This window comes from Cuculus canorus, chromosome 2 (assembly GCF_017976375.1).
Source record: "Cuculus canorus isolate bCucCan1 chromosome 2, bCucCan1.pri, whole genome shotgun sequence".
Taxonomy (NCBI): domain Eukaryota; kingdom Metazoa; phylum Chordata; class Aves; order Cuculiformes; family Cuculidae; genus Cuculus; species Cuculus canorus.
In genome coordinates this window covers 116,661,318-116,680,161 of record NC_071402.1, presented here as the reverse complement: position 1 = coordinate 116,680,161, position 18,844 = coordinate 116,661,318, and the positions used below count along the sequence as shown (strand labels likewise).

General features: G+C 41.2%; 1 protein-coding gene across 8 annotated transcripts in view; it reads right to left on the bottom strand.

The window, feature by feature from the left end:
* The window catches only part of RBMS3 (RNA binding motif single stranded interacting protein 3), a 725,855-nt gene that overhangs the window by 456,726 nt on the left and 250,285 nt on the right, over positions 1-18,844 (bottom strand). For 3 of the 8 annotated variants that reach the window (XM_054058451.1, XM_054058452.1, XM_009570386.2), the window contains exon 1: positions 1,964-2,377. The exons of the other annotated variants lie outside the window; for them this stretch is intronic. In XM_054058451.1, coding sequence (XP_053914426.1) covers positions 1,964-2,038 — 75 coding nt within the window. In that variant the 5' untranslated portion in view covers positions 2,039-2,377. Of the gene's footprint in view, positions 1-1,963; positions 2,378-18,844 lie in introns of those variants that run through there. 8 annotated transcript variants of the gene reach the window in all.

The window sequence follows — 18,844 nt, the reverse complement described above, 5'->3', positions numbered from 1 at the left end:
TAAAGTGCGTTTAATCTATTTTTTAAAGCATTGAGTTAAAAAAGCCTCTGTACAGAAAAGCCATTTTTACTATTTTAAGTTCAAATTTCCTCAAAAAGCTTATTTTATGAAGTTAAATAAAATTAGCAAAAGAAGATAAAAAAATAAAAAAAGACTGGCAAAATGTAAGCTACGTGAGTAAAAGGCATGGAATGTCCAATATTTCTCCTCCAATACTTGAGGCTATTGTTCTTTCAAAAAAACGCCATCAATTGTTTCATGTCCTTGGCTTGCCAGGTTTTGAGGAATAGCATCAGTCTGCATCCCCCAATCCCCCAAACAGTTAAAGCTATAGGCAATATTGCAGTCAAGCTACCCACGGCCGCCACTGCAACAGCAACAATACACACTAACCGGTCACAAAGGTAAAATGCAATTTCGACCTTGAAAGAAAAAAAAATTACCAGCCACAAAAATCAGTCCAAATTACAGAAATTAAAAAAGGTTTCATTTTATTAAAAAAAATAAAAATAAAAATAAATCTGCACAATAGAGTGAAAGAAAGAGCAAAGCAAAGAGCCGAGAGGTAACCCTGCCATGAATTACAAGGCTGTAATCACATTGAGCGGTTCTGGTGTCATCGTGGCTCTAACCAGCCTGAAAACGCAGTTTTGACAATTAGTTAATTTATACGATGCAGTAGTCAGGCCATAGAAGTTAACGAGAAAGTAATTTTATTAGCAAGGAGATATAACTTATCCTTTCAGAACTGCAGCCAGATCAACGTGCTTCAAAGCCAAAGTCTGGAGAAGTCAGCCTCCCCCATGGCACTTCACCACACACAGACGCACACGTCAAACGTCCCATGTGTTAAATTTGCCACAGAAGCACGATGTGCATGTGTGTACGCAGTGTCATACGCACGTGTGCGGACCCTGACTATTTTTGCCCCCTTCCAAAGGACGTTAGTTCATCGATCAAAACTGTTAATCCGGGGCTGTGAGGTCACACTTCAGAACAGCATTTTTTTTTTTTAAGTATTTATCGTTACTTCTTTTTAACGCGGTGTCCTAATAGGACAGACTTTCATTTTAGGGCTTTCTTTTGTTACTGTCCCATGGTCACACAGGAAATCTTTTCAGAGAGCAGCCTATTATACAATAGCGTTAGAAAAATAAATCTCTAATTAACTAACTCATGGCCAGGTAGGGCTGATTTCACTGAGCCTCTTTAGGAGATGCAGGCCTGCTTTCCCATCCACTGGCATTTAAAAAATTATTGAGAAAAGGGAAAAAAAAGACAAGAGTCAGCGCTCGGATACTCTCCAAAAGTAGCTACGCTGTATTTCCAGAGCTTTTAAATGCAACAGAGTACAGCCCTATCACCCTCAATATTTAATGAAATATTAAAAGCAGTGCAAATGCACTGAAACAAACTCCACCAGCTTCACAGCCGCTTAGCTCCCCTCTTTCCCTCCTCCCAGCTCCACAGCATCTCCTCCTCAGCTGATTAAAAGTTTGAGCTGCCTCAGACAGCTTTTCTAACAGCAAAATGCTTTTAAGCTCCGAATGGGCTGTAGAGATCACCGCAAGAGCCACTGAAACGGTGTTTCGTACTGAAACGGTGCTTCGTGTCTAACGCTGTCTAAGAGCAATCTTTATCCTCTGCTATAATAAACACCCTACCTGCCCGGTGTTACAATAGGGCAGACCGGTGCGGTTAACGCCAAACAATAAAAGGAATTAACCGGTGCCAGCAGCCTTTTGGTAGGGGGGAAAAAAAAAAAAGATAAAATAAAGAAACGAAGGGGAGGGCAGCCAGTAACCTTCCTGCCTCTCTCCCGCCTGCTTTCTGCCTCCCAGCTCGGCTCTGCGCGACACCGAACCCGAGGAAGGACGGAAAACCTCGGCAAAAGCTTCGAAGCGAGCCCGCGGCTCTCGGCTCTCCATCCCCCGCTACAGCGCCCGGCCCCGCCGCCCCCTACCTTGGTTTGGAGATAGTGGGGGTAGTAGTAGGTGTACTGGGGGTACATTGGCTGCTGGTCCAGGCGTTTGCCCATGTAGCTGGAGTCCTTCTGGCTGGTGCAGGGAACTCGTTGGCAGGGTGTTGTGCCCCAGGGCCTTTCTTCCTTTCACGCCGCTATTCCTGACAGCGACGGAGCAAGCTGCCGAGACTTCCTCGCCTTTCTTTTTTTTTTTTTTTTATAGCCGCACGCTTTTACTTCCAGCGCAGCCCGAGCCGCGCACGCACGCACATCTATGTGTGTGCGAGCGAAGAGGAGGAGGAGGAGGAGGAAGAGGAGGAGGGCGTGGGTGGAAGCCCCCTGCCCGGCTGGGAAAGGGAAACGTCCTGCGAGAGGAGCCGGGAAGACAGGGCAACTCCAAACCTCCGCAGAGCCGCCCGCTCTCGAACCCTCCCCTCTCGCTCCCCACCCACTCCCCTTCCAAAAAAAAAAAAAAAAAAAAAAAAACAAAAAAAAAAAAACCAAAACCAAAAAAAAAAAAAAAAAAAAAAAAAAAAACAAAAAAAAAAAAAACAAAAGAAAAAAAAAAGGGGGAGGGGGAGGGAGGGAAGAGCCTTCCCCAGCCTAGTTGCCGCTGCCTCCCTCACGGAGTGACATGGTGCTCGGGGCTCGTCCTGTCTTTCATTCAAACCCCCTCCGCGCCGCCGGTGGGAGGGACCGCGTCGCGCCGCTCCCCCGGGAGGCAGCGCAGCCCCCGCCCCGCTCCGCACCGCCGGGAAACCCGGGAGAGGAGCCCCCGCCGAGCGACGCGGATCGATCGGGGCATTGATTTATTGATTAAGAAGCAGGCAGGGGAAGGTCACGGAGTCCGGTCGCCCAGAAGGGGAACGCAGAGTCCTCGCCTCCCTCCGTTAAAAAAAAAAAAACAAACCCCAAACTCCTCCGTGCCGACCCCCGGCGCTCCGCGGGGCCAGACATATTAAACACGTACTTTGTTAGAACGCTTATATAAGACTTGGGTTTATTTAAAGTTGGAACAAAATGGAGGCAGAGGGGGGTAAAAGAGAGAACTCGCCCGGGCTGACTTCTGGCAGGCGTGTGAAAACGCCGCCGTGCCGCTAAAGTTCCCCGGAGGTCCTTTTCCCAGCCCTTTTCACCCCAAAGCGGGCGCCCCGGGTCCAGGTGTGACCCCCGGCCCGGAGGGGGAAGGGGGGGGGAGGGAGCTCCGCACCTGCCACCAACCCGGGGGCTCAGCACGGGGGTCCCTAATCATCCCCCTCTAAAAGACAGCGAAGGAAGAGTACGTCTAGCAACGGGACTATAAATAACCACTAAGACAGAGTGAGAATAACAAAATGCTTCCTCTTGTACACAAATCCCAGCGTTTCTCCTTTTTTTTTTTTTTTTTTTTAAAATCACTTTTTCCTTTTAACACGTCATCAAATTCCTGGGCCTTTCTACAGTGGCTTTGCCAATTTATAAATTCAGGAGGGGAAAAAATATGGGGCAGCAGTTTCTTTTTGTTTTTATTTAAATCGTCGGTAGTATTGCAGCGGTGTTGTCAGCTGCTGTATTATCAAGCAAATTGCTTCAAAAAAAAAACCCTAGAATTATAAAAAGAATTTCTTTAAAGGGACACTTCTCAAGGCTGGCAGAGCTAAAATTAGACTTGCCAGCTGTGTTTTGGGTTGTGGGCACGTGCTCGCACATGACAGGAACATGGAAATATCACGCTTTACTCTGGCACTTTGCTGTTCTCGTAAGCAAAGGGTTTTGCTATGGATTCCTATAACCACCCCATCGCTGGCGAGTTCACGTGCAAAAGAAAGCATCTGAAGGCAACGGGCAGTGCGCGAAGCCATGCATGTGCTCAAAATACCGCCTATATACCTGTATGTATTACAAAGATAGACTACGCTTTCATCAGCAGGCATAAATAATTACTAATTATTGGCATTTAGGCACCGCTCCTGTGCCACATGGAAGAACAAGGTGCCGCTCTTGCACAAGTATTTGCTGTGTGCTTCCGGAGAAAAACTTTGGCAAAACGAGTGCTCTGTTCCCAGAGCATTTTACAGGCATTAGCCAGGTGCTGTTGCCCATCTGGAGGAGCACCGTGGAGCACTGCCACCACTCCAGCTTCCAAACCCGCCAAAATAGATTCAGAAGAAAGGACAGGTTGAGTAAACTATCGAGTATTTTCAGTTCCTACTGAAGTCCAAGCTGGGAAGTCCCACAGAGTCCCTCAGACGCTCAGAGCACAGGTGAATGAAGAAGAAAGATGGGAATGGGTGAAAAAAAAGCCTGCAATTCCTGGCTCTCAGCCCTATGCTGGGTTTATATTGCTGCTCAGCTTTAAATACGCTGCCTCTCACAGTAGCGTGTGATACTCTGGTGATACTCTTGCCTACGCTCTTTTTTCTCCCCCCACCACTTTCCCTGAGGGTGAAATAGACTGTTTGAGGGTTGATATCTGCAGAAGTGAACAGTGATTACTTGACGGTACGCGATACTTTGAGCCTGACAACTTTCAGATTGTTCTTTCAACTGCCAGAATTAAGTTGTTGCGCTTCTCTCCCCACCTTCTCACTTTTCCCTCAGGATATTAATGCAGTTTTTCTTGCTAAGCTGTTTGCTTGTAGAGGTAGAGGTAACCAGATTTGGGGAAAGAAAAAAAACTATGTGTGCAGGGTGAAATAAAAAAGAAATACTGAGGCAGTAGACGACTGAACAGTCTGACCAAGAGATCTATCTGAACATGCAAGGTTTGCTGTGGCCATTATTTTAAGTCCACGAAGGACCATTTTGTCTATGACCACCTGACCACTGTGAGTATTTCACATCATGCCATAAAATTTCAACACAAGGTTTCCACACACTCCCCATTAGACGCACTGGCCAGTAACGCCAGAAGTTCTTGCAACTAGGAAGAGGTCTGGAGCTGCAGCAAAAGCCAGACTTCTGCCGGAGTGGGTAACAGCTCCACCTTCCTCCTACTCTCTCCCAGCAAAAGTCTCAAATATGCAGATGGTTTGGATTTCCCTTTTCACCTGCAATCCTGACGAGTTGTAGAGCAGTCTCTGTTGTTTGTTCCAAGTGCTTAGGGCCTTGCACGATTGAGACTTCAGAGATGCAAGATAGAGTAGAGGCAGCAAAAATAGAAATTCAATATAAAAGAGTGGGGGGCCAAGGGTAGAAGACAGGAGGCCATACAGCATAGCGAAAATGCAAATGAACAGCCACAAAAGCCGATTTAGATAGCACACAGCCTCTGAACAAATGCTAGTGCTGGAAAATGGAATATTTCCATTTGCAAAATACAGACATCAAAAAGATCATCTGTGACTCGGAAGCACACTGTTTAAATAGAATCCCCTTCATTTTCTGGCCTATGCATTTGAATAACCGAATCCACTTGCAAACTGAAATAGCAGTTTGCCTACTGAGTGTTAAGTATAAATGTTCCTCAAAAGAAAAGACAAGCTGTTTGATCCCAGTGAGCAACAGCAAGCAAACTTCACAATTGTTTTTTTCTCCTACTTGGAGGGTCATTATCAAGCCCAAGCCAGGCCCACTCGCGGGAACCTAGCGAGCAAGCTAAGTCCCAGCGCACCTGACAAGGCGCTGCAGCCACTGGTGTCACCGACCTGGGGGGAGATTCACAAAACAGGCAAGCAATAAGGATCTCTTCAACGGGAAATTTATAAAAGAAATAAAATAAAGGGAACAAATCAACTGCAAACCAGACAGCCAAATAGCATTTGAAGGCAGGCACCACAAAATATTAAATCAGCAAAAACCAAAGTCGTGGATAAGAAACCTGGAATCTGAGAGGGAAAGAAAAAAAAGAGAGAGAGAATGCATCCTCAGGCAGCCTGAAGTACAGGAACTACATATGTTTGGATATATTTTTACCTTTCATAAAATTTTACCTATCCTGTGAAAACCTTCTGAAATCACAGGTATCACAAGCAAGTCAATCATTTTCTATATCCTTGCTCTTGAAAAGCAGCAATACATATTCTAGAAGTATTAACTTTTGACAAAATCATGTCAAAATTGTCTTAAGTCAGAAATAGGGAAAATTTGCTTGTTGGGCAGTGGAAATAGAGCCACCACCACCTAAAGGATTATAATAGGTTAAAGAAAAAAAAAAAAAAAAGAACAATTCTCTTGGACTTACATTTTTGACACTGTCTTTTGCTTTTATTCTATTTACTCATTAAAGCTATTTCAAAGGAGACTATAGTGATGCTTGACAGCTTGTTTACAATAGGTTACAAGAATAGTGATTTTATTTCCAGATCTGTCAGCTCCTTCAGTCCAGGTACCTTAAAACTATATTGATGAACACAGAATCTTGTTATCTAAATTAATCAAGCTGATTTACCTAAGGATAGCTGACTGAATTTCTAACAAGCAATAGATATATCCTGATGCAATTGTCAGTAAAGTGTGTGAAGGACATGGGAAAAAAAAAAAAAAAGACACAGAGGAACAAAACACTTAGCATAACGACAACAGCATCAAGTGTCTGGCGTCAACAAAATCTTCTGAGGTGGGGGATGCCACCATTTTCAGATGTCCTCCTTTCTCAAGAGACCAGACACCACCAGGGATGGTTTTCCCCACGCACACTCATCTTCCACCTGTATGAAAACTGGGCCAGGTTTGCCCTCCACACTTGAGCACAAACCCTTGCAGCAGCTGCAGATGGCCCAGAGTAAACCTGAAGGAGTTAATGTATGAGATTTTGGACAACAAAGGCTTGTGATCTATCTGTCATTAGATTTCATTACTTTTCACTTTATTATCTTCTGTCTTAATACTATGGTTTAGGTGTGTCCATTTGTCTACTTCTACATAAAGGCCCAATCCTAACGAAAATCTTCAGAAAGCTGCAGAGTGAAACATTTTGGGAAAAAGTGAACAGTGAACATTCACTGCTATCAAATTGTTTGTGCTTTCCATCTAATATAATTTCTTACCTGCAAAAGCAAATGAAGGTAGCAGCCAGTTGCAGAGGCAGCTCAAAGCTATGCGAAAAAGTCCTGTTTCTGCACATATTAATGGATACAAATAAAGTGAATAATCTTATCCTATTCTTTTGTCTACAGTCTGTTTCTTGCACATCTCAGAATGCTTTGCAAGTGTTAATTCATTCCATGATATGGAAGAGAATTAAGTAACTTGACCAGTAAGCGGAGATGCCCCAGTTGTTGCAAAGAACAGTGGATTCCTCTCTCCTCACAAACCCTTATTGCATGGTAAAGGCCAAAACAAATAGAACTGACAGGGAGAAGGACAGATACCTCCTATCAGTTCAGGTGGAGGTTCATGAGGGCTTTCAGAAAACACCAGGATTTTGCACAGGTTAGAAGACATGCCTTTCAAAGGTGATATTTTCTATAGTAGCTCCACGTCACAAGTGGGTAAATATTGCATCTGTTCTTGAGTCTAAATTCTTAGGATAAAAGGCGCAAACAAACTCCCAAACAGTAAGAGGACTAACCAAGGCCATTTCACTCTTGCAGCATATTAACTTAATAGTACCAGCATTGGATGTGGTACGATTTCAGAGAGAGAAAATGCTCCACTTCCCACCTTCCTCCTTCTATAGTCCTGCTTACTATTCACTTTCTCCACCCTCTGTTTATTTAAACTGAGATTGTAATCAGGGAACATGAGATTTTTTTCTTAAGGAAGTTTATTTCTGAAGGTAATGGGGAGATGTAAATATGCCGCCTGTTTACTGAGGCTCATAAACACGTAAGAACACAGGCAATTAATTGTCACTGAGAGAGTTCCAGTGAACACAGAAAATCCTAGCGTTTTAGGGCATGTTTAACTAAATGTTCACCCATCATGTACTGGATTACTTAGTGAGATATTAATTTTGTGCTCCAGCTGAGGGTAATCACAGAATAAACCGGCATTATTCAAGATGCTCTATGAAATTACAGCAAGGGTAAGCTTAAGAACAAAGGCCAGCAGGAGTCGAGCCTCTCAACTTGAAAGGAATTATCTTTTCCTCTAATTGAAGTGAGGGCTGTTTTGTTTTGTTTTTCCTTTCCTTCCTCTTGCTAAATTTCCAACAACACTCCTTGGCAGAAGGTCTCCTTGCAATGGGGCTATCACAGTTAAAGCCCAGGAGAAGGGGCTAATCTGTTTGGGAAAGTTTACTGACATAACTGCATCAGCATCCTCGAGAGCTAGTTATACCTCCATAATGCCTTCTGTGGGCATTTTTGCCTGCGAGCGACTGTGCTGGTAAATGCCCCTATTTACGTAAACCCAGAAAGACTGAGGTCTGGGTCCTGTTTTCCTGCTGATGCTGTCCCTGTGACCTTGGACAAACCACTCCTCTCTCTCCTTCCCTTCTGTCTCTGTCTCATGAGCTTCAAATGGAAGCTCTTTGTGTCAACAACAAACTCTATGTTTTCACAGTACCACAGGGGAACCTCGATTTTGGTGGGGCAGCAGCACAACACATCAGAAATCTCTAATAATGAACGTAAACAGCTCGTTCTTCCACCATCCAGACAGCTGCTGTTAGAGAACTCAAAGGCTGTGGCATTTTTTTTTCGCATGGGAAAAAGTTAACAATAGGCAAGAACAGAGGGTCATCTCAGGCTACATTCCATCACTATCAAATATAATGCTTTCTGCTTTCTCCATACTTATCTTCCCCAGCATGCCAAGACACATTTCTTCTTGTCTCTTTCATAACTGGCAGGCTTATTTGCCCACTACATAACTCTTCATCAAATCCTGGCTGTAAATAAGGCCGGATGGAGTCTTTGCTAATAACTTCCATTTCATCTACTAATAGAGCCCCTTCTAAAATGCAGTAAAATCAGGAAAATACCCTTGCAATTTAACCCAAAACTTCATTCAAAAGTGTTTGTAAAAATAAATTTCCATTATGACTATTGAAATTTATGGGTTTGATGAAATCTCAAAATATGACCTCTTTTTTAATTCAAACTTTGATTTTTTTTTTAATTTTTTCATACAAATTCTGCCTTGACCCAACTTCATGACCCTGTAAAAGGAAAAATCAAAGTCTAAAAAAAAGTCTTTTAACATATTTTTATGAATATCTTAAGAAAAAATTCCCTCTTTTTACTCTACACACGTAGGAAAAGATTGTTTAGGAATTATACAGATGAAATACCACTATTTACATTAGTCTCTAAGGAAATGTGATCATCAGTTGTTTGTTTTTAATTGAAATTCATGACTGGGAAAAGCAATCTGCACTTCAGCTTGCCCCAGTAAGCCCTGCAGTAATTCAGAGTCTATTCAGTCCAAAGTATTTTATAAAGGAATCAAAAACACAGGTTATGAGAAACTGTAATCTTTGGCCACAACAAAATGCTATTTTTCTCCTTTCCACCTAAACACAGTCGGGAAGTGAAGTGGAAAGCACATAAAACCACTTACTAGGATCTCTAGTGCCTTGTTATCAGCACGTAAAGCTTCCCCGTGACATTACAAGAAAAATTATAAGTGTCCACTAAATATGGAATCAAAAGATTGTGGATAACAATTCCCAAGAGAGGGGGAATTTCCGGCTCTCAAATTCTGTCTTGCCCAGATAGGCAGAAAATGCACAGCAAATAGAGAAGTACAGTACTGGGAGTTCAATAAAAAGTTCTAAGTGCAGGTAAGCTGGAAACTTGAACAAATTCTCCAGTTTTCAAATCAGTTCAGTCTTTTGTAGGAATAATAGCACTTTTTTTTGTAATGGACAGCTTCCATTAACCACAGAACCAATGCAACCTGCCGTGCAAAATCAAACCTTATGTCACGCCAGATTACTGTCCATCATAACCAAAGAAAATGTATTGAACTGAATATATTTGGTTCAGGAAATCTGTATTTTGTCAGCTGGAGTATAGCTTATTGTCCATTAAACATTACCAAGCCCATTCTGAACAGAGCACACTGCAGAAATGTTTAACCTCCCAATCCTATACTTGTCAACTTTCCAGAGCAAAACAGAGGGTGATACCTGACATCTAACAAAAACAGAGTTAGGACTGCCACTTTCCTGTACCAGAGAAATTCTTTGGGTGAGAGATCATTTATTTCCTGCAAACAGACAAATGCTGAATATAGCTCAAATCTAGCCTCTTTTTCTTCCCACTGTTTTTTTTTTTTTCCTTTCCTTTTCCCTCCCTTTGCTGGTACTTCAGTCTTGTTCATCAAATATCTTTTGCCTTCATAAAAAATCTCATCAAATCTCTACATTCTTCTTCATCTAAAACTTATCTGTTTTGAGAATAATTTGCTTGCCTTCTTTTATATATTCCAGCTGGAGTTTTTAATAAAGCACAGGACTCAAGGCTACTGTATTTTTATTAGGAGATGGTAGAAACTTTATAATGATTTCTATTCACATTCAGCAAATGCTCTTACCTATTGTTCTACTCTATTCACCTCTCCCAACATTCTATTCCCAAATCATTTTTACTTTGTAATTCTTCATTCATTTTGTCTCCTCTTCATCCCTGTCCCTACCTAACCTCTATCGTGCCAGCACGAGTACTTTTTTTTTCCTTAACCTTTTCTCCCCCCCCCTCCCCCCTTTTTTTTTGGCCCTGATTCCTCAGTCACAGTTGCTCTAGGCTCCACTGGTATTTTCTTACTTATATTGCAGCTCTTTGAATGTAGAACCAAAATACTCATGGGGGAAAAAAGATACCACTGACCTATTCTATTTAACTTGGAAATCTGTCCTGCTACGTGGGAGGAGAAAGCACTCTGTGCCATAAACATGTAAATTCATGTTAGCTGAAGTGCCTCAGCAGCATGGCGGACAGAGTTAGGGAGTTTAAATCATACTAGAAGGTGAGGATATTAAGTTCATTAATAGAGGAAGATTTGCATATCATAAACTGAGGATCCAATCATTCTCATCTCTTACTGACCTCTTTTCAAATAAAGAAATTTAAAGAAGTTCCTGCTAGGTATAGATGTACGCAGCTTCCGTTCTCCTTACAACTGCAAGCTGCACACACCTGACATCACTACACTTGTCTTTTCACGATCCTACGGCAGCAAAATATATCAGCTTAAAAAAATAAAACAGTCTTCACCAGGATTTCTCACTCCACATACAGCAGGGTAAGAATGACAAGGAGAAAACACTAAAAGCAAGTAGAAGTGAAATATTAATCGTTTGATACAGTTTTCCAGCTGAAATACTGACACAAATTCTGCTTGCAGATAATTTGCAGTTTCGCCATTTGGTACGTTCCCACAAAGCAAAGGTAGATGTTTCTGCACTGTGAAGTTGTTGTAGGGGGGCAAAATCAACTTAATTTCATTTAATTTGGGGGCTGTATTTTAGTAAGAGGTATTTCTTTGTGCTAGTTGTTTTATTTGAATGCTTTTCCAGAAGGTTCAGTGGCATTCTGTCACTATGGGGGTTCGATATATCCCATGTTATCAGACCTCTATTTGAGTGAACTACTGGATTGTCAGATCACTACCAACCCAGTTGAATATTTCCATCCTATAGATCACATCTTCCCTTTGAATCCATGGTGAGAATTTCCAGTCAAACTATTTGTCCTTTTCTTGTTTCTCAAGAAAGATAGTAAGTTTTTTTTCCTGTGTTGGAACAAAGTGCTGCAAAACGGAGGCAAAAACGTCCAAGCTCATCCAGCTTCTTCTCTTTGGATAATGGCTGGAAGAAGCCAAAAGGCAGGCAAGATTTCTTACTATATGTGGAAAAGGGACCTGAAATTTGCCCAGGGGGTAACTCTTTCTGTAGGGGTACACCTTTTGCCTTTGTTATGAAAACTTTTCAGATTTGGCCATGTGAGAAACATTTGAGATCACATAGACCCTACATGCTCCAGAAATACCTTCCTGGAGTTTCTGTCCCTGCTTCCCTCCAGGTTTTCATACACCTTTACAGACAGACAGAGAACAGTACCTCCCTCTCTCTTGGCTGTGGGGAAGTGTGTGCACAGGAGGAGAAGCTGTGCAGGCGGTGCTGGTCTCACCTGAGCCACACAGCATCAGGCAAGGATCATAGACATGACAGGAGATGCTGGCATCTATCTCTGGTAGTGCTGTGGGGTACTGCATTATTTTTGCAATTATGATACTGCTGTGGTGGTGCGGTGTTGCCCATCACTCACTGAGGCGAGGAGCTGTGGAGGTGGGAGCACAAAAGGAGATGGAAGAGTAAGATGAGGATATGTCTAGGTTACTGGAGGAGATGGGGACAACATATCAAGGCACTGATGTAAAAGGAGCCCAGAGTGAGTGAGTGAGCGCTACAGTCCAGAGTCAAGAAGAATTAAATGAGGAGCTGAAAATACCTGTGCAAAATGGGATTTAAGATTAAGAATTGACTAAAATTAAGAATGTAAAAGCAGCAGCTATGGCAACCAGGCAGTTAAGAAGAGATGAATTGATCTAGGAAGCTGGGCAGGACAAGAGAGGAGCCAAAATGGGTGAGAATGGAAGGGGGCAGAGACATGTAAGAGGAAAGAAGACAGCCCTTCTCCTTTTGATACTGGCTGTAAACCCCGAATTCCTGACATTGACCACCCCTCTGTTGTCAACAAAAATCATCTACGCCCAGCTGCAAAATGATCCAGCCCCTTCTAGTACTGGTCCACACAGACAATTAAAAATCTAATCCTGCCAAACTGTCCATGTCTCTGTGATAAATAGAAAGATTTCAACCTTGCTGACAATCCATTTGTCAATATGCCATGGGATGGCATTTTCAGGGTTTTTTTGGTTTTTTTTTTTTTAATGCTAAAACCTTTTTCACACATAAATTAAATTAAAAGAACAAGGGGGGAAATTCCATGTGATCCCACATTTAAGGTTAATGAGTAATGGGATAATTATAATGAATAATAAAAAGATAATGAGTGTTCACAGAGAAACCCATTACAACTGTGTAGACAATGATCACTCTGTAATTTTATACCTTTTGAACACTTGACTTTGCAACCTTAATGCTTTTTTAACATTGTTTTTGCCTGTGTAATGATATATAACAATCTCCAGGCACCATCTGCAGTCTTTATATTTCCTCGATCTCTATCAAACAAATTTTAGTACTGGGTAGGCAAGTGACTACCTCATTGAGCAACAGCGAGGAGAGAGTGAGGGACGCATGTGATTGTTTCTCCTCCACATATTCATAGTTCCTATCTCAACAGCTAGGACCACGACACAAACTGTTGGGCTTGATTTGTGCTTTAAAGCCTCTACGTTGGTGACAGTTCTGTCAAAATTTCTTGACACTGCAGTTTGCTTCTCCCATTGGTCTAACAATGGAACCCAAGTTAACGAGGTTTCAGGACACAATTAAATATTTAATGGTTCAGTTACAGTTGTGGCCAAGAGCATGGCATCAACCATTTTCTTGATTCTTTTTTATCTGACACTGTGCCGATTACTTTAGTTGTATGTGCTGTCCTTCACTGCCGAGCCCCTGCTTAGACATGGTACTAGGCACATTTTTTTAATTGGAAGGAGGCATTGCACACTTACAGACTATCATCATATTTCAAGTCCACTGCTAGGAAAAGCCAATATTAATAAGGGTTGCTTTTGCATTTCTTCAGGCGTTACATATTTTGCTGCAAATGTCAGCTCTTACCAGGTTCTTAGCTCTTGTTTCCGAAGTATCATAACATTAATAAATGCCCCATAGGACTGTCCCAACTCCTTGTCACTCTAGCAGCTCTGGGTCACCTTAAAGCCACTGCAAGTCCCTAAGCATCTGCATCATTCAGACTGGAATCCTAATGTGTACTGTGTAGCAATGATCAGTACGCTACCTGCATGCTTATATGCAGGTGGTTCTCTCAGCAGCTGCGATTTCTATTTGCAAGAATAGAAAAAAACTCTTTGCCGTGAAGAGCAGACACTTTGGAGGACTAGTTCAGTGACTCGACTACCTGTAGAGCACATATTTTCATTTCCAGCCGCACTACCCTGAAGCAGTCAATGCAGTCTGAGAGGAAAAGGGGAGTTAACACTAAATAACGTTAGATAAGAGCCAATCTCTACTCAGCACTCTTCAAAAAGCAAGAGAAACATGTCTTAGGTGTAAAGTCAGCAAGTAGAAAGAAACAGTAGCGAAGAACGACAGAAGAAATGAAAAATCCTCTCTGCTTGACTCTCTGAATTGTTTTTTTCTGTTATTAAGTTCTTGGCTGTAAGAGAAAGCTCATAGAGATCCCATGTTCTCACTGTCACAGCAGGTCATCCACCTCTTCCTCAACATTATGAAGAGCAGTATTCATGAACTTCACAGTATTTATATCTCTAATTTTATGCAATAGTTTAGTTGCCGCCTCCCTGCATGAAGGAAACAAAATAGCACCGTGTAACAGCACTAACCATCAAAGCAAAAAAAAAAAAAAAATCAGGTGACATACGGATGGATACTGAGTTGTATAACTCCTATAAAGATGAGTGAAAACAGAGCCTCTGAATTCCAGCATGCTACTTTGAAAAAGACTATCTCTGAGCTGAAATGATGGACGGCTTTCTATACACAAGCACTTACACAAATGTAACCCATGATCCAAGCAGATCCAAGCAGGCTGGTAGATGACAGTGTGCCATTGCACACTTTGGTCTCACAGGACTGTCTGGAAGCAGTTTGACTTGGTTCAGCTGAACTGTCTCTTAAACATCGCAACCATTTCCTGAACCAACTATTAAAAACCACTTCCAGCAGTGGACTTTGCAAGCTGCGCACCCCGCTATTCTCTCTGTCTCTCCTAGGAGCCACAATGTTTGTGGCTCTGCTCGGTGTGTGGCTCTTGCATACATTCAGCGCTCAGTCTCTGGCCTCCTCCTTAAAGCTGGTGATTGTTGCACATCTGCCAGCATAAATACCAGTCCCTTTTGACCAGAGAAGAGGTGTCATACCAAGCGCAGGATTTCTGGAATATGATACTAGAATTTCTACAGTAGCCTGATGGAGATTCTAAATTTCCACCTTAATCACAACAGAAAAAATAGTAAAAGATGAATTATAAAGCCAACAGCTACAATACCTGGAGTACCAGAATTAAGAGTGTTTATTACACCTTAATTACCCCCTTGAGCCTCTTCATTAGAATAAAATCTGCTGTATTACATCTAGTTCTAATGTGAGAAATCCCTGCCTGTTCCCAGTGTTGGATGGGCGTGGTTAACCAAATCACAAAATAGTTCCTATTTTGTTTTCTTACCACTTTTTAATACAATACCACATTTACTGTACAGCATTCAAACGTTGCTCTGAAGACAGAATTATTGATGTTTGCATAGGCTTTCAAGCAGGTGTTTTTCATTACAGCGACAGTGTGCTTACCAACACAGGTAAATTTATCTCCCTGTCACCTGAGGAGATAATGAACTATGTTCATCTCCTGTTAAAAGGTAGGCAACTGAGGCATATACAAAATTAACTAAAAAGTTAGCACTGGGTTTTGGTGCACATTTTGGCAAAGGTCCTTCATTTTCAGAATTCCAGAAGACACATGCACATTGGCCCCAACTTGTACATAAACTGGGAGCTTCAAGTAAACCATCCTTGCCATGGCTCCTCCACAACATTAAAACCTGCAGTTCCTTTTCAAATGGGCCTCAGCCACAAAGCTAAAGGAGGGACTGGTAGCAACTAGACCTTCCTGTCCTCCACCATGAGGTCAGCCCACTGAACTGCAGCAGTGAGCTCCATGGATATCCTGGCAGCAAAGACACCTGCTGAGTCTTAGTAGGCAAGTACTGCTCTAGGCTTTGGACTCACATGCTAATCTCAGTCTTCTTGCTCAGTAAACTTAATCCTATTCTCACAGCAACTGAAGAAAAAAAAAAAAGATTTTTAATTGGAAAGGATGGGAAACATTAACAATAAGCAGTTCCATCAATCCTTTTCTAGATATAAAATTAATGATACGGTATTGTAAAATTATCAGAGAATGAAACAATAATTTTAAGAAATAGAGAGCTAAAGTAGATTCCAAAGAATTATTGTCCACAGTATAGTATCCCCTCCATACTAAACTGGGTAATGGATTTCTCTGAACAGGATATTTCTTGATAGTGGAAGCATGTGATACTCTTTTTAAAAAAATCTGTAATATCTTTACATATGGCTTGTGCTTTTTTTTTGCTATTTGCTACATTTGTTTAGAAGTAGTGATCTTGAGCAATTCTGCCTGAGATATCTTATTACAGTGGGGACGAACACAGAACACACAAGCCACACATGATCTTGTTTGGAAAGATAGAGCGGAGTTCTCCGCTTGAAGATTTCTGTTTGCTAGTTGCGTACATTGGGATTCAAGAAAGCACAAATAGCATTGTGGTTAAGATATTGGACTAAACTTGGAAGATATCTCCCAGTTCCTGGCTCTAAGGCAGATATTCTGTGTGTCCTTGGATAAATGCCTCTTGTGAGGCTAATTTCATTTATGTGCACGTGTACATAGTAATGAGTCCCATAAACAGCCTATAAATATAATCACTTGAAATAATTTTTAAGGTGCAATCTCTCATATTCAGTGAGGGATTTCATGTTCTCTTGGGAAATGTGAAAGCGTTTGCTACACTAAAGGCATGAGATGGATTTGGATCTATCTCAATTTCAAGTGGCATCTGTGTGCACATTTAAATTTGGCATGTGCAGACCATTACGATAAAAAAGAGTCTTCATTATTTGTACTATTTCTCAATTTCTTTCTTGGACTGGGACTGTTCCCAATTACAGGAAGTCAGACTATAGGAAGCAAGGAGAAACACACGTATAGATGATGCTATCTTTGAAATATGTACTGGCTCTGTGTCCTTTTTGTTCAAAATTGTCGGAAACATCCTATAAACTGTGTGCATGCACTACAGTCGTAATTATTCATACAGACCCTACTGTAAATCACAGACTCATATGTACATCTGGAAGTTACACATCTCAACACACACAATGCCTGTGGCTCTACAGCACACAAGTAAACTTCTATAAGAAGAATGGTCTTAAAACTAATGCAGATCTGCCAAATCCGCTAGCTAAGTTGATAGCTCACTATTTGTGGTCCAAGCTACTACTTTGATGCTTCATGGTTTGTTGGTGCTCTGGCATCTTCTGCTATAGACATCTAGAAATCCCGGGTAAACAACTGCTGTGCATACCAGGTCTAAATTATGTGGGCAGCGAGTACCTGGACTCTAGTGCTAGCTAACACAAACTGGTTAGATCACTATAGAACTCTCAGTTTTGTTTTCAGCCTCTTCCTTTTCAACAAGAATTATCTCTTCCAACATCTATCTTTATGCATCTATCTTTATAAATAAAGATTTATGCAAAATCTTTATTTTGACTCTCTGTGGCTTACATAAAGCAAAAAGTAATAGGAATAAGTAAATTATACCAGTACATTCTGTAAGTCTTTATCTATTGTCTGCTCCTGCCCATCTATGTCTAAGACAGATTTTGTAAAAATATGGCTATCCACTTGCCAAGGTAGATGAGCTTTACTTTATCTTTGTTTGTTTGTTTGTTTTAGCTTAATAAATCAAGTTAAAAAGCCATGCAAATGCAGTTGTCTCTGTATGGATTATTTACAGGTAAAACAGTGTCTGTGTTTGAAGACTCACCCCATCAGGAATATGTTTGCCAAAAAGCGAAGAGTTTATAATATAAAAGCACATCTGAAGATACTCTTGATGATAAGCTAGGAACTAGCGTTCATTATTCATTTGTAAAGTAACTCTTGCTTCCCTTAAATCTCTATAGCATTCCTTGCATAACATCACTGTTTTCAGATAACTAGAAATGCCAATACCTTAATGAATCAGACAATTACTAAATAGCCTAAGACTGTTAGAATACCAAAAAATGAATGATTTCTGACATAAATGAATCAGGGAAAAAAAAGACAAAATTAAGAACATAAGCAAAAGATACCTGCTATCTCAAAATGAAAAGCATCTGTTTAGACAAGATGCAATGCAGCTAGGAAACCTGTGACTGCAGCTTCTACAACAGCCGATAATTCAAATGTGATTATTTATCTATATAAAAAAAAAAGCAAGTACATAATAATCGTGTTAGGTTTATTTAGTTTTTTGGGTTTTTTTTTTCTGGACGGGAGCCTTAGTGCATTATGGTTACTCAAGTAAATTCAAGTTCATTTCAGGGCAAAGGTGTGTTTCTGGAACTACCCCTGCCTTATGGTCTCTCAGGGAATTAACAGCCTCAGCAATTAGGAACAGAGCATTACCAAGCAGGACCCTTTTGTAAGGGAAAGGAGAGAAGACATGAAATGAGGAACCAGTGCCCTCTTTCCTTGCCTCTCAGGAATGGTCTGAGCTATTCGTTAAATGCCTCAGCACTGGGATGTCTCAGTAACAATAAGGCTTGTGGCAAAGCAAGAATCTTGACACTCCCAAGAACTTGTTAATTTTGGCAAGTAAGTTACATCTGGGGAGCTGAAGTGGAGAAAATGAGGATATAATAATGTCACAATGCAATATTATACCATTATGAATAACATTCATAATGCCATCGGATACCTTCTGAAAGAAGACTACTGATATAGCAAAAAAAAAAATATTGGCTCATATTTTATTAAAGCTGAGGATACAGTGACAGCTCAACAGTAAACTGTATGTAACAATTACTCAATAACAGGTTTTACAGCAAGCTTGGATAGTTTCTTGCTTGTACGCTTTTGGCATTTTTTTTTTTTTTTTTTTTTTTTGTGTAATGACAAGGGCATTGCTCGTGTTCACTGAAATACCTCTAACTACATACAAGCTGTGATCAGATTTACCACTGTCTCACACTGCCTCTATATTGCTATTTTCTGTTTTTCAGGGAAACACATTTAATATACATGCACAGAGTAATCCAAAATGAGCCTT